At 42.6% G+C, this 15,273-nt stretch overlaps 2 protein-coding genes across 2 annotated transcripts in view; one reads left to right on the top strand and one right to left on the bottom strand.

Annotated features, from left to right (window-relative positions):
- The first annotated feature begins 7,472 nt into the window (after positions 1–7,472).
- On the top strand, positions 7,473–11,453 carry kics2 (KICSTOR subunit 2). The gene is made up of 3 exons (XM_086146519.1): positions 7,473–7,975; positions 8,618–8,906; positions 10,354–11,453. The coding sequence occupies exons 1-3, from the start codon at positions 7,744–7,746 to the stop codon at positions 11,171–11,173; spliced, it is 1,341 nt and encodes a 446-aa protein (XP_086002645.1). The 5' UTR covers positions 7,473–7,743; the 3' UTR covers positions 11,174–11,453.
- Positions 11,454–12,468: 1,015 nt separating this feature from the next.
- The window catches only part of LOC147233887 (SLIT-ROBO Rho GTPase-activating protein 1-like), a 30,111-nt gene continuing 27,306 nt past the window's right edge, over positions 12,469–15,273 (bottom strand). Inside the window, exon 23 of the mRNA XM_086146518.1 lies at positions 12,469–15,191. Coding sequence (XP_086002644.1) covers positions 14,757–15,191 — 435 coding nt within the window. The 3' untranslated portion in view covers positions 12,469–14,756. The remainder of the gene's footprint in view (positions 15,192–15,273) is intronic.

Genomic DNA, 15,273 nt, shown 5'->3' with positions numbered 1-15,273 from the left:
TTTATTTATTTTTATTATTTATTTGGTTGGGACAGTGTGTATTAATGAACACACATGAAACATGAATGTAAACACACCGCCCCGGCTTGTAGCCATGGGCTAATTTGCATCCGTCGTCCCATAGTTGCGCTCACAAACACACTCTCATTCATCCTGACCTATTGTAAATGTTTTTAAGAGGTAGGGGAAATCGGAGTACCCGCAGGAAACCTACGCAGACACGGGGAGAACATGCAAACTCCACACAAAAAGGCACTGTCAGGCCTGGGAATCGAATCCGGGACCTTCTAGCTGTGCTATTGTGCTGCCCATTTAATTAATGAATATATATATTATGTATATATAGATATATATATTTGATTTTGTGTATATAGACACACGTCTTCACTCATTATCTATCTCTTTCACACATTTTGCGTAACTTAGACGAACTGAAGTCTGTGCTTGAATAACAATTTATTGAATAGGAAAGGAAACTAAATTAATACAAATATAATAACTGAAAATCGTTTCAAAGACATTATAAAAGCACAATTTTATATTAATGTCCTTTTTTATCGCCGCACTGTGGAGTCTGTCCTGAGTCGCGAAATCTCGCTGTGGTTTTGCCAGCTGCACTGCAGAAAGGAAGGCATCGCAGATGACCATAAACACCGCCAAAAAAACAATCGGTCATCCTGTCCATCACTTGAGGACATCTATAACACACCAGTTTAGGAGAATCAAGGCAAAAATAAAAAGATTGAAAAACAGTTTTTACCCCAGAGCGTTCATCGCAAAAAAAATTGGTACAACCCTGAACACTTGAGCATCACATGCAGTGCAATAAACCCTTCCCCCCCTTTTTTACTTTCTACATATTTATCTATTCATTCTTCTAAATGTTATTGATCTTTTTTCTGTCTTATATCTCTAACCCGGAGATGCTGCTATTGTTGTATCGTTGTGTCTTGCATTTTAAGGTTGTTAGTGTCTGTTTTTATTCCACTGAACCTAAGAATTGCTATGTATAAATTTCAATGCACTCTGTGTAATGACAATAAAAGTCTTGAATTTACTAAGGGCTCTCACTGTATCAGATTGTGTTCTACTTGATGACCAATATTTTGACATGTCTATACATTCCCACGCTAACGCTCATGTTTCTATTTCCGCTAATTCCCCATAAAAGAGTCTCCGAGGCAGAATTTCATCACAGCTATATGATGCAGCAGAACATTCGTCTGAGAACTTCTTGAGAAATGACTTGGGATTTCGTTGGAAGTGGCGAGAAAGGTTCCCGGGAAGAATTCATAGAAAACATACATTAAAACGCATCCTCCATGCGATAAATTATTACACCCAGGAGTTTGTGCCCAGATGAGGGTGTGTTTTTTCCCCTCTGGGGGGAGTCACATGGGGAGCGAGGGCAGCATCGTACAAACGGAGTTTGTTTTCCACGACACATCACTCTTCTTCACTAGAAATCCCCTTTGCAAATTACAGCGCTCTCTGTCCCCCCCCGCCCTCATCTTCAAGGCACGATGGCTGATAGATTAAACCAAATATCACATCCATGGGTTCCACTTGCTAAATTAATTACCTAACAGGAAAAAAAGACCCGTGTTGGAATAGAGGAGCCCAGTCATTAAAATTGCAGGGCTCGGCATCAAAGCGGACACTTATCGTGACGAGTTTTTTGCAGGAAATCAGGTCTTGAGATCTGATCTCCTACCACCAAAGGCTTTTCTCTCTCCGCATGTTCAGATGTGTGTTTTACGTGATGGGACGGCTTCGGCCCAGGAGGGCAGGTTGACCGAGACCGCAGGCTCCGAACCTCCCCCAACCCTCATAAATTTCTGAGTAAAGAAAAACTTTAATTGATGACGTTACCGAAACCTTGGTGCCGCCTGATTGTTGACCTTTGAGCGCTTGGTTGATGTTCCCAAGCTTCTTCGCAATGAGCTACACATTCCCAGACTTAGACGTTCCTCACATGAAACTTGGAGAGATGGAACCTCAGTCAACCGAGACACCTTTGCACTAAACCGTACAAAAAACAAAACAAAACAAAAAAAAACATCTATATCTATATCTATAACATCTATATTAGTCTGTATCTGTGTGCAATTTATACTTCATACCTTGTTTACTGTTTCATGCAAAAGTGCACTTTACTGCGAATTTGCGCTCTATCATTATTATTTTTTGTTAATTTCCGTGGGATTGTGAGAAACGCCTCTAAATTCCTCTGTAGGGCCAGAACATTCTGAGAAATTTACAATAAAGCGGACGTCTAACTTTCAACCCCACCAAGGGCGTTGAACCCTGAAAACAAAGGATCCCGTTATATTCTTTAGTTCTCCTTGTGTCAAACGTTAAGTAAAATGAGTAAAACCTGCAGTCCGGCTCTGACAAACAGCGCAAACTATCCAGCAACATATGTTTTTTTTATTTTTCATTTTACTTTCTATCTGTCCAAGCTGTTCTTGAGAAACCCAGAAGGTTCCCATAAGTTTTCAAGAATAAATTGTCAGAAGGTTAAACAGGATGCAGCCTCTCTATACTTAAATTGAAAATATGCACTGCCAACACTGTTTATATTTATATTAATATTTACGCTATCATTATTTCGTATCAGTACAAATGTAAATGCACTGCGGACAGCAAAGTAGGAATTTCACTGTAAATGGAAACACGCTTCTAAACTGTGCATTGGACGGTAAACACTTCAAATCTTCAATCTTTAAGTCCCCTATGGTGGAGACGTGAGTGAAACCGGGATGTTCGTCAGATTTCACCTGCACCGCCGCTGAGTCTCTTTCTCTTTCTGCTCGGAGGCGAAATCGGGGCCGCGGCACGGAGCGGTGGGAACGCGAACTCTTGGAAATTCTCTTTCACAGAATGTGCCATCTGAAATAGATTTCCTCGCCGATTATGTTTGCCCATTAATCAAGATTGGCTCCGCGAGGCGGGCCCTGAACATCTCCCCAAAAGGACTGGATCTCAGGGAACAAAAGGGAGCCTCTCATGGGTTCTACTTGTAGGGACATTGATGGTTGATCTCCACCACCCTCCCGGATAAGTCCCATAAAGCACTGAAAATGCATTGAATGAAATATTAAATGTATGATATGGCCACAGACTATAACATAATCCCCCTCTCTGTGTGATTTAAAACCTCGGAATGCAAGTCAAAGTGAAGCCTGTGAAATCAAATTCATATTCTTTTCCCCTCCTTATAAAAACAGTTATGCAGGATTTTAACGCTATTTCCCCCAGCTAATCTTTTTATATTTTTTTTATTGAGAGGAAGGTTCCATCTACAAATTGGCCAAAAAGTTTCAAAAAAAAAAACCAAACTGCTGGATTCCCAGCTTCCCGCTTTGTCTGCGGCGGGTGAAAATGCAGATCTCTTCTTCCTCTAGTCTGCAAAATGCAGCCAAATCATCTAAAATCTTTTAACTGCAGATGTCCGTTGTGCCCCACTGATCTGCACCCACAGTTCGAATAACAAGAGGATAAATCTGGAAGAATCCATTATTGAATTCACGATTGGCGGCAAAGGGTATTTCAAAATTAAATACGGGGAATAGAACGATCCGAATCAGTCAGGAGCTAAATAGAATATTTGAACAATTACTTGAATAAGGGGACAACGCCCTTATTCACGCCAATAGGCCATCGTCTCAATGACCCCCTTGTCTTTGAATGTACGGTCAATTATTTATTTGCATTTTTCTCACTCTGCAGGCCTGTCGTAACGGCCCATTGGAATAAAACCTCAGAGGCTGGCGAGACCCCTTAAAATTAAGTGACCCTTTTTGTGGCCTGTTTCTAACTAATATTCGTAGTCGCTGTGAACACGGTGCAGAAATAAAAAAATAAGAAATTAAAAAAACCAAAAATGATTTATTTATTTCCCTATTATCTGAATGAGCATAATGCAATGATTTTTAAATCTAAAATTTTGATTTATGTTATATTTCTATGTTGAATGTTTTTATTCCTCCATATTTTTTCTTTGCCACTCCCATTCTGCTCTGGTTACTCAGCTTTTTTACACCACAACTTGTCCCATTTTGAACGCTCTCAGTCACATAACTTTATCCTATGTGCCTACGTGAATAAGTTCAGTCAGCGTTTCACCAAACCATGCTCTGGATTGATTTTCATATTTACGGTTGTCTTAAGATATAACCACGCTCTGTCATTTCAGTTACTTTATATCGTATGATAAAATGCAATGCATCAGTCTATGTGATGCTGCTTTATTTCATTTTATGTCGTGTTGTAAGAAGACATGCATCTCTCCTGATCACAATTTTATTTAACAGACTCTGAATTTCGATATTTTGCAAAATTACATAGACTTATAAAATAATAATTGAATAATCAAAATTATGTTATTTTTCTGCACCAAATTGAGTCGTCGTGGCTCGTCTGCAAACATCATGTGAGGCTGCCCTTTTCTTTTCTTGCAGTTACTACTATTTTGGCTTAAAAGGATATTGCAGCTAATTTAGGAAAAATATATCTATAATTCGAGTTGCAGATTGGAGTCCGACAATGGGGTCTCAGAGCCGCCGCCTCTGATGTGGTTTGGATTTGACAGGAATCGACCGTGAAGCGAATCTCCCTCAAAGATTTCAAGGCCTTTGGAAGAAGCGCTGAGGTTTGAGGGAACATCTGCATTTTTAACATTTTACAATGTTCCAGGGATGAAACATTGCACTCACCCGCCTCACACAATGTCCATCTTGTCAATCTGAGAAGGAGTGACGTCACTTACCGAGCAGGTGGGTCCAGATGTGGGTCTAGAGGGGCAAATCTGGAATCTGATCATTTATGGAGCAGTCGGCGCTTTTGAAGGGACGAAGGGACCCACCCCTGAGAAAGGGGACGTCAGAGATAGAGGGCGCGAGAAGGCGGGAAGGAAAACGGCAGGCATCGAGTGAAAATGAGAGGCAGAGCTTCGAAGAATATATTAATTAATGTTTGCATTTAATGCTTGGAACCTCCAGAATTAACAAACAAATATTTTATCTTGAATTTTTCATTTTCAAAGCTTTCACAATATTTATAGTTGCAACAATCACGTTGCTGCTCGTCGCTAGAAAAACATTTATTTAAAGGTAATAATAATAATGATAATAATATTTCATCATACAGACATATACAAAAATACAGAGTCAAGAGAGACACTGAAATTAAAAACAATAAAAGTGGTAAAAAAAAAGTTGTCTCTTCCTCGTCCTAGAAAATAATCATGTTGATGGCTGCAATGCAAAACCTCCTACATGCAAATTTTTCGTTTTTGGGTCTTTGCATTGAATGGTGAGAAATGGGATGGCTCTACATTTTCAGTCTATCTGCAAGATAATCCCCCCTTTCTTTTGACACAAATGTCACATGACAAAACTCCTATGTGCACGATGAAGCAGAAAAAAATAGGAAAAAAAACACTTATCTGCATTGTCAGTGGTAAAAATACATGCTATGTATTTTTAAATTATAACATATAAATATAGTCTGTGAACAATAGAATATTCTTGAATATCTTTAACAAAGACCATAGTATAATCAAATGAAAAGTATTTTTTTTTGTTTTGTGAAAAAGGTGTTTTTTTCAGATAGGTTTTGCATTCCAGCCATCGATGTGGATTATTTTTCTTGTGTGCAGATCTTATGGTTCGTGCAAAACAACTTTAAACAGCATTAAAATGTGCCAAAATTAAGTGAATATATGAAAAGCCCTATTTAGATGTTCACGTTACTTTTGAAAATGACAATTACTTACTTTATCATTGATTTTTATGATCCTCTCTGCGATCTCGTGTCCACAGACTGTAAATATCTTTTACCGCTCTATGAACATTTGCAAATGATCATAAAACCTGTTTGGATTTGCAGAAAGCGGGAATAATGAAACCTTGTTTTCATGGACACATGGTTCATTTAAAGGGGGAGGGGAAAAAAAATCTAAATTAATTTATAATGGGGGATTAAAAAAACAGGTTAAGCAAAGCCAATACAAAACCAATACTTAACCCCAGGCTGATATCACATTCTTCCTGAGTCTAATAGATTATATCAAACATGTGGACCCATAAGAAGCATGATGTAGTTGATAAAAATAACCTGAGAACAAACCAAGATCATAAAACTTTCTGGTCTCTGTTGATTGGTTTGAAAATCTGTTGCTTTCTAAAGTATTTGATCACCCAGTTTTTCCTCTGAAAAGCACTTCAGAAGCTTAGTAGAAACTAGCAGAAGTCTCTGTTTGCATGTGATTTTGCGCTGTGTTGTGTTTCGACACGGCTGTCAAGCCCCCGCAACGGAATCCCCTCCTTCCCTCACACAGATACTGATATTGAGAAAAATCCCCTCATGAAAAATAAAGAGAGAGGGAACGGTACGCAACAATAGTAGCAGGTCGAATCACACAGATCTGTCATTACTGTAGATTTCTTGTGTCAACAGCTGAATATTCCTCGATTGCATCCTCTGCTATCGTCAAAATGTATATCATTTATTCACTTATCTGTCAGACTTCATGGAGATCATTTGTTCTGCATGTCCAGGGTTTTGCGACGTTCTCCTCCCTGGATTTTCTACATGTTCTGCAGCCGGGTTTCTCTCTTTGTGTCTGAGTTCTCAAAGTTCTCACCTTAAAAATCCAACCCCACACAAGAGGACATATCAAATCGCATCCAATAGGACATCTCCAGTGTTGTGCTGATTTATCTATGGATTCTAACATCTAGTCTTTACAAGCATTAATTGTGAGATCATTAAAATATCTCATAAAATGTATTTAATCCAATTTTTCAAAAAGCTATTCTGGTTGGAGATTCTTTTGAATGTTCATTTGTTTCTAAAATAATTGTGATAAGGTCAGTCACAATAGGACAAATATAAAAAAGCGTTTTACACATTACATTACATACATTATTATTATTAAATACTTTTTTATTGAACATAAATAGTCTAAACAGATATACATATGTACACACAAACATGGCAAGGCAGAATCGAATGTCAATGAATCACGTGGAGATGAGGAAGCAGAAGACATAGGGACATTTGTTCTGTATGTTATCACTTAACTGTACAAGTTAACAGTATTAAAGGTTTGTGGGAAATGTTTAATGCTCGAAGAAAAAGAAAATAAAGGAAAACAGATAAATAAATAGGTAAATAAAAAAAAAAAACATAGATAAATTGCAGGGGGAATATAATATGTATTTAACTTGGTGGTTCATAAGGAATCTCAGACATCAAACTGTATATTTTTTGGTTTTGGGATTTTTCCATAAGGTTTAAGGATTTTTATGTATAATTCAAAATCGTTTATTGCATTCTGTTTTTGTAAATGACGAATATTGTTATTACAAACTGATTGTCTTGTCCCCCTCCAATTCCGCATATTTTGGGTCAAAACGCGTTTCGCGTTCAGTTTGACCCTCTTCCCCTGCCGTATTATTTACATCCGGCTTGGCCAATATGGCGTCGGGCGGCTAGCTAGTTAGCCGGTTCTCACCGGGGTAAATGGCCGAATTAAACTCATTTTCCCATTTTTTTGAATTCTACGCCCACCTTGAAGAATATTTAGGTACATTTATCACACTTTTACGTTCTATATAGGAACAAAGCGCGTTTTCGGAGGAGGAATGGGCATTCTTCCCCGCAACATTAGCTCTACGTGACCGCCTACCCGTCAGCCGTCCCCCGGAAGGCAGCCGGCCGGTGTCGCTCCGAAACATGACGGAGGTGGAGGAGCTGCGGCCCGTTCCCCGGGAGCGGGCCATCCTGGAGAGCTTTTTCACGCAACTCGGCATGTTCTCCTTCGACCGGGCCAAAGATTATGTGGAGAAGGAGAAGGATAGCAGCAAGAGCGCCGGGGCCATCTGGGCCGCTCTGCTGGCCGCGCTGGCTCATCTGGCCGCTGCGGAGAAGGCTTATCACAACATGACATTCCTCGGACAGAAGATCGGTAATAATCGTGGACACTTTTCTTTTTTATTTTTTCTCTAAATAATGGCGATATTTATATTTTTAAACAATTATGGAAGACATAGAGGGCACCCTCGCTACCTGACCTTCCAGTACGTGCTAGCTCGTAACCAACTCTCCTAAATAGACGTCTATAATCGTGTAGATATTGACGTTAAATCCATGTTTTGTACAATTTGAATCCCTTCTTCATTAATTCAAGTCATCTATCTTTTTTTTAAGTTAACAATCTTCAGAAAATAATTTTCGGTGAGGTAGTATTTTGCATTACGGTTTATAACTGATCAGACCTTTCAATGATTCTGATTAATTCATTTTTTTTTTTTTCAATGCTGGATTTCTAATCAGGTTGTCTTTTTTAAAAAGAAAATGACAGTGACTTTCACGGCGACGGATGTCTAAATATAATTAAACAAATCTCGAAAAATAATGAATGTAAAAAAGGTAATTACAGCATGACTTGAAGGAAAAGTTATATTTAGCAGCAGATATGCTTATTGGTCTGATCAGTGTGTTCTTTTATTTCTGCCATAGTTGTAGTATTTCTGCCACCAGATGGCGCTATATCTCCCTCACATTGACTCACCGCTCCTACCTGCGGCCGACGCGCCTTTCTCTGCAGGAGGCCAGTCGTTCTTCACCAGGAAGGACTCCATCCGGACCATCTACACCTCTCTGTTCAACGAGCTGAGGAAGGTTGTGACGACGGGACGCCACGGCCAGCCGGGTTCCGCCTCCTACCTGGAAGACCTGCTGTCCCACCTGTCGGAGCAGCTGTGCCACTTCACCCAGGCCCGCATGGAGATGGCCGACCTTTACGAGAAGATGCACTCCCTCGCCAGCCAGAAGAGCGTCAACTCAGAGGAGCTGGTCACCACGCTGGAGGCCGTCCTGCACAAGTACAGCTCCAAGTGGGTGTCATGAAATAACCGCAAATACATTAATCTCTGCATGTGTCCTCCCCCCAGGGAGGACAGGCACAAAGGCACAATTATTCTCACGAAATGTTCCGAAGAAAAAATTAAAAATCAAGCAAATAAAAAATACCATAACATTAAAAAAACAACACAAGATGAAAAAAAAGGATCCTGTTAGTTATTTGAGATTTAACCAGAAAAAAAGGGCAATTAAAATATATAGGTACCAAGACTCACTTCCTCTTTTTAGGGCATCCTGTAAAAACGCTGTAAGAGATTCAACATTTTTTTTTTTTGAACACGATTAAAATCTAGGTCAGAATCCATTAAAACACAGAAGCACTAAATCATCTCTCGGCCGCTTCGCCTTAAACACCGATGAGACACAAAAGAAAGAAATAAATAAAATCCACACGCGCGACTTAATGAGATGCCGGGAGAGGGAAAATGACACATTGAGGTTGGAGGGGAGCGTCCATCCGCTGCGGTCCCTTTCACGTTCACGTTCCAGCAGAATGAGGACGGGGCCTCTGCAGCAGGGATGAGCTGCCGGAGGAAACCTCCAGGTTTCTCTGCTGGAGGATTTATACAAAACATTTGTTCATCATCTATTCCGCTTATTCTGCACTCAGGGTCACAGGGGTGGGGGGAGCCTATCTCAGCTGTCATTGTGTGAAAAGTAGGGTTTACCCCGGACCAGATGATCGCAGGGACACGCAACCCTTCACTCATTCGTTTACATGTCATATAGATGCATACGGCTTGTGGAAAAAAGGAAAAACGCCCATCCGCTGCCCAGTTAGGGTTGGGTCCTGGATCAAAAATAGGGACAAAATAAAGGTTTAAAAAAATCTGCAAACCAAAAGGGCTCCAAAAGTAAAGATAATAATCATCTGATTTTTTCTTTTTATTTCTTCACAAAAAGTGCTTCTTATTAGATAAATACATGAAAATATATACTAATAAGATATTTATTATTATATATATGAAAATATATATCTAATAAGGGGCGCTGTTTGTGAAAAAGTAAGAGAATCATATGATCATTTCCTTTTTTAAAATGGCGCCACAGTAAAATGTATTTGTTATGCATCTAAAGAAGAGCAGATTGTAGTTCAAAACATCATGCTAAAATAAATCATCTTTACTTTTGAGCCTTCTTGGTGTGCGGATTTTTACAAACCTTTGCGATAGATACATACAACTATACATTCTCTCCACATATCAGGGCAATAGGCAGAACTTGCTTTTTTTACCCTTGTTAAAAATGGATCCGTTTGTCTTAAATGTAGGCAGAAAGGATTGAACGGTTCCTGAAAGGAAAGAGCAGGAGTGAAGGAAACCGTGGAAAGGATAATATTATAAAGTCCTGACCGTCTTGTGCGATGGAAGGAGTCTCACGCTGCGCTGCCGTCTTCGCCCTCCCTGTGGTTTGACGCAGGTTCCACCACCCCATCCTGGGCCGCGTGGAGGAGAGCTTCCAGATGGAGGTGGACGTGGTGACCCAGCTGCTGCGCTGCCAAGCCCAGGTGTCGGAGTGGTTCTTCCTGCCCGCGCTGCTCAGCCTCCACGGCGCCAACTCCAAGCTGGGCGCCTGGGGGCTGCTGTTCCAGCGGCAGAAGGAGACGCGCAAGCATCTGTTCGGAGGTCAGTCTCAGAAGGCCGTGCAGCCGCCTCACCTCTACCTGTGGCTGCAGCGCTTCCAGGCGGCGCTGCTCGCCAAGTTCAGCTTCTACTTCCACGAGGCCCTGAGCCGGCAGACGGCGCCGGCGGACATGAGGGCTCTGACGGCGCGGACGACGCCCGACTTCCACGGCAAGATCTGCTCCTTCATCCGCAAGCACGACGTCAGCAACGTGTCGCTGGTGTTCGACAATCGCGGCTCGGAGAGCTTCCAGGGCCACGGCTACCACCACCCGCACTCGTACCGCGAGGCGCCGAAGGGCGTGGAGCAGTTCCCCGCCGTGGTGTCGCTGCCGTCGGGCGAGCGGCCGCTGACGCACTGGCCCAACGTCATTATGATGATGGGCGACCGCGCCGCCGAGCTCAACACCCTGGACAAGGTGGTGCACTTCTATGACGACAAGGTCCAGAGCACTTACTATCTGACCAGGCCCGAGCCGCACTTCACCCTGGTGGTCATCTTCGACGGCAGGAAGTCGGAGAAGGACCTGCACATCGCCGCCTTCCTGCAGGAGATCGCCGGCTCGCTGAGGAACTCCAAGCCGTTCGCCTCCCTCAAACCCGGATCCAAAGGCTGAAAGACGCCGATGAGAAAAAAAAAAAAACACTTCCACCTGGACAGGAAGTTCTGTGGTCCAACGTTCCGTCGCTCTTTCTGCCAAAAAAAAAAATGTCAGACCAAAGACGCAGTTCCTCTTGTGATTCATAACACACACCTGTGTGAAGTATTTAATTTATAAACGCCTTTCACTCTTCTTGCTTCAGCTACAGTTTTGAGCTGTTCATGTGCAGCAGTTTGTTTCGCAAGTGAACGATCGAATGCGACATTTTCAACAAATAAACAGACGTATATCCTGATTCACTATCCGCTCAAAAAGCTTCTTTAATTGCATGAGGGGTGAGGAAAATATCTGGAAAAGAAAAATAAACTGAAAGGGGAGCAAAGGGGGGTGAATATGCTAAAAGAAAAAAACATTTTTTTTTTGTTACATACTTTTTTTTTGCCTTTTAAGCTTTATTTTCAGTCCTTTTTTTTTTTTTTTTCATCATTTGCTCACATATTTCCGCCAAACAAAGCAGGTCCTCCACCAGGTCGTTGGACTCGAATGCTAATTTATTCAGGTTTATTTATAATATAAATACGACACATTGATACAATCCATTTGGCTATGAGAGCTCGTCTCCGGGAAGCTCCGGGGTTTTTCAAATACGGCGACACTTAACGGACGAGAACCGGTTCCTTTATTTATCAAACACATTCAGAGGAAATCCCACCCCCAACCCCCCACCCGCCTAAAACGCACCAACATGTGATGATGCTACATGCCAAGTACACGATTCCTATACATCAAAGTGCAAAGTCACAATGGGTTAATGCTTCAAATCCAGAATCCGGGGAATCTACTAAACACTTATTTTGTCTTATTATTTTTTTTCATTAGGCTGCTGCTGCTCTTCGTTCAGGACATGCGTGAGTGGATTCACAACTCCCCTCCCTCCCGCCCCCTTAAAGAAAAGGAAAGGTTTTCTCCTTTTAAAAAAAAGGCACTTTCACATTAACACACACACACACCTGTTGGTTTAATCACTCACACACACACACACACACACACACACACGCCGGCCTGTTTGGAGGCCACATTCAGTGTGCTGTTCAAGTGTTTTTTTTTTTTTGTTTGGGCGTTTTTCCGCATGGAGCCCCACCCTGTTAGCTTCTGTGAAGTTTAAGGTTAACTAGTGATTTTCAGTGAAACAAGCAGGTAAACCTTTTGTTTTAACACACACACACACACAAACACGCACACACTCTTACACACAAAGAAAGTGGCATGCTTCTTGCACTAACCCCCCATTCCCCTCCCCAATATTTTTTTTTTTCAGTTTTATATATTCTAACTTGTGTGTCCCGGCACTGGAGGCAGGCATGAATTATCTATATCAGCTATGACTATTCTAGTGTTTCTGCACCGACAAGGAGCAGAACAAGGGCAGGCAAGCAGGACACACACACACACACACACACACACACACACACGCACACACACACAAACACACGCACAAGTGTGTGTGTGTGAGTGTGTGTGCTGCACTCACGTGTAATCTTGCAAACGGTTGACACCTTCTGGACAGGCGCGAGGACTTGTTGCCATGGCGATATCAAAAAACGAAATCTATGAAAATGATGTCATGCCTCCTGTTTATCACTTATGAGCCGTTATTTTAGTCGCGGCTGTCGTATGCAGTCTCCTCGACTTTGGACTTGAATTTTAAACCCTCCCCTAAAAACCCCAAGTTTTCTCATGGAGGGAAATAAAGTAGAAATTATTTTAATTTAATAGATAACTAAGAAAAATGACTTGCAAAAGTGGCTCATAAGGAATTTATTTCTGGCACTAAACTGTGTGGAAAGTCTTTGTCAGTTCGTCCGGAAAAAAAAAAAATCTTAAAAATTCTATGAAAATCAGATTTAAAATACTTGAAAATTCTATGAAAATGAGATTTTAAAGAAAAAATAAATTTGGTTAATTTAAAAAGTTTTAGAAAAATTAAACAAGTGAAAGAATATAAATGAGAATAAAAATCCCATCTGCCCTTACGTGAATGCAGCATTGAAAAAAGCCCCACACGCGCACACACACACACACACACATACACACACACAAACACGCACACACTCACATTTAAAGAGAAACCGAAGGCCCTAACCTGGACCTGAGGAGTGGTGCAGGAGTTTGTGAGTCCAGAGAGAAGGCTTTAAAGAGTGAAGACTCACCCAACATTCAGAAAACCGGGGGTCCTCAAACGCCTCGTGTCCAGACCTCCTGACACGCCCCCCCTCCCATCCAGGAATTGGTGCAAGTACTAAATATTGTGCACGTGCGCGCTCACACACACTCGCACTCACACACATAGGCCCATCCACATTGTTATCTTCACCAAAGAGTTTCATTCTTTTCAATAATTTAAAAAAAACTATTACCTGTTTCTTGGTTTATTTATTTCATTTTAATTTATTTTTTTAACATATTCTTTCTAATAATTTCAAATGTCCGGCTAATTTTGAGATTTTTAGTTTTTGGCATTTTCCTGTGAATATTTAGATTATCTCCAGTGAAGCAGGCTAGTATTTTGAATTACAGTTTGGTTAATTATTACATTTCTTGGCTCTGTAATTAACTAACTAATTAATTTCTCTTACTGTCTGGATAGTTTCTTCTGGGGTTGTCAGGTAGTTGTTTAGTTTCTCTGGATTTCTCGCTCATATTTGGGTGATTCCTCGCGGATTTGAAACAATTTCTTGACGTCCTTTGCTCCCTTATGCTTTGAAAATGACAGAACGCCGACGGTTCTGGAGGGGAGGGAGAAAAAGCTATTTACAAATCGGTATAAATAATTCATTCGATAATCGTTAGGAAAAACTTTATCAAATCAGCTAAACAGGTAAACTCTCACTAATTAGTAGATTCTTCTTTTTTTTTCTTTCAAAACACACTTTTAAATCTATTGAACGATAATGGCTAAAGCAGGCTTCCTGTTTAATTTTTTTTTTTTTTTTTTTACAAAATCACCTCCGGACCCCCCCGACCCCCCCCCCCCCCCGCTTTGGGAACCCCTGCATTAAATGGCTGAACAGTCGTTAAATACTGAGACATTCATTAAATATCCAGACTTTGTTAAACCACGACGTCCGGCGCTTTGAGGTGAAAGTGAATGTAGCAGCTGAACCCAAATAAAAAAATAAATCGTGGTATATAACAATGGCCGCCGCGGCCCCCGGCCCCCGCTTTCCCAAAGTTCGGCCCGGTCGCTCCTCTATGCAGCAGCTTTCATCTGCGACCGGCTCCTTGGCAAATGCGGGGTCTATCGCCGTGGCGACGAATCCGACACTCGTGTCGCGGGGCGGCCCTCGGCCCCGGGCGGCGCCGGCTGCCTCGGTTCTCGTCGCTAACCTCCGATAAATGCTTGGATACATGGAGAAAGAAACTCCTACACACCGAGAAACACACCGACCTGACGACACACACACATCATGGCATATCATAGATTAGATTATTACTACAGACGACCCTCCTGATTATGAACGGCGGTACCCTGATCTCCTCTTCTGGCCCAGTTTTGGCCCGGGTTGGCCTGATTCGGCCCCGTTGGGCCCGGTTTGGCTCACATGGTGCAGGATTTGTCTAGCGGCGGGGGCAGAGGCGGGGTGCTGCTCTTCGGTGGGACCATGGGTTTGGGCCGCAGGGCGGGGGGCCTCAGCGGGGCCCCGATGCGGGGAGCCGCCACCGGCTTGAAGGAGCCCAGGGCGTCGGGGGAAGGGTTGGCGGGTCGGGGCGGCCCGGGCGGAGGTCCGGGCAGCGGGCTGATGGGGCTCAGCGGGCTAAGGGGGCTCGGGGTGCCCGGGGTCCCGGGAGTCCCAGGGGTCCCGGGGGTGCTGGGCGTGCTGTGGGGGCTCGGGGACTCGGAGGAGCAGGAAGCGACGGGCCCGTTCTTCACCTGCTCCAGGGTGTCCAGGACCACGTCGGGCGCCGGACGGCACCCCTGACCCGCCAGCTGCCGGAGCTCGCCAAGGGCCACCGACACTGACTCCTCCATGTCCTGCAAGAACACACAGATCGCCGGTGGCTTCTTCTGGACCGCTCTCAGGCCATCTCCTCCTCCACCCCCTTTTCCTCCCCGT

The sequence above is a fragment of the Fistularia commersonii genome, chromosome 5, assembly GCF_037954325.1.
Source record: "Fistularia commersonii isolate RoL2024-O1a breed Wild chromosome 5, RoL_Fcom_v1.0, whole genome shotgun sequence".
Lineage (NCBI taxonomy): Eukaryota > Metazoa > Chordata > Actinopteri > Syngnathiformes > Fistulariidae > Fistularia > Fistularia commersonii.
This window is presented reverse-complemented; position numbering and strand designations above follow the sequence as displayed.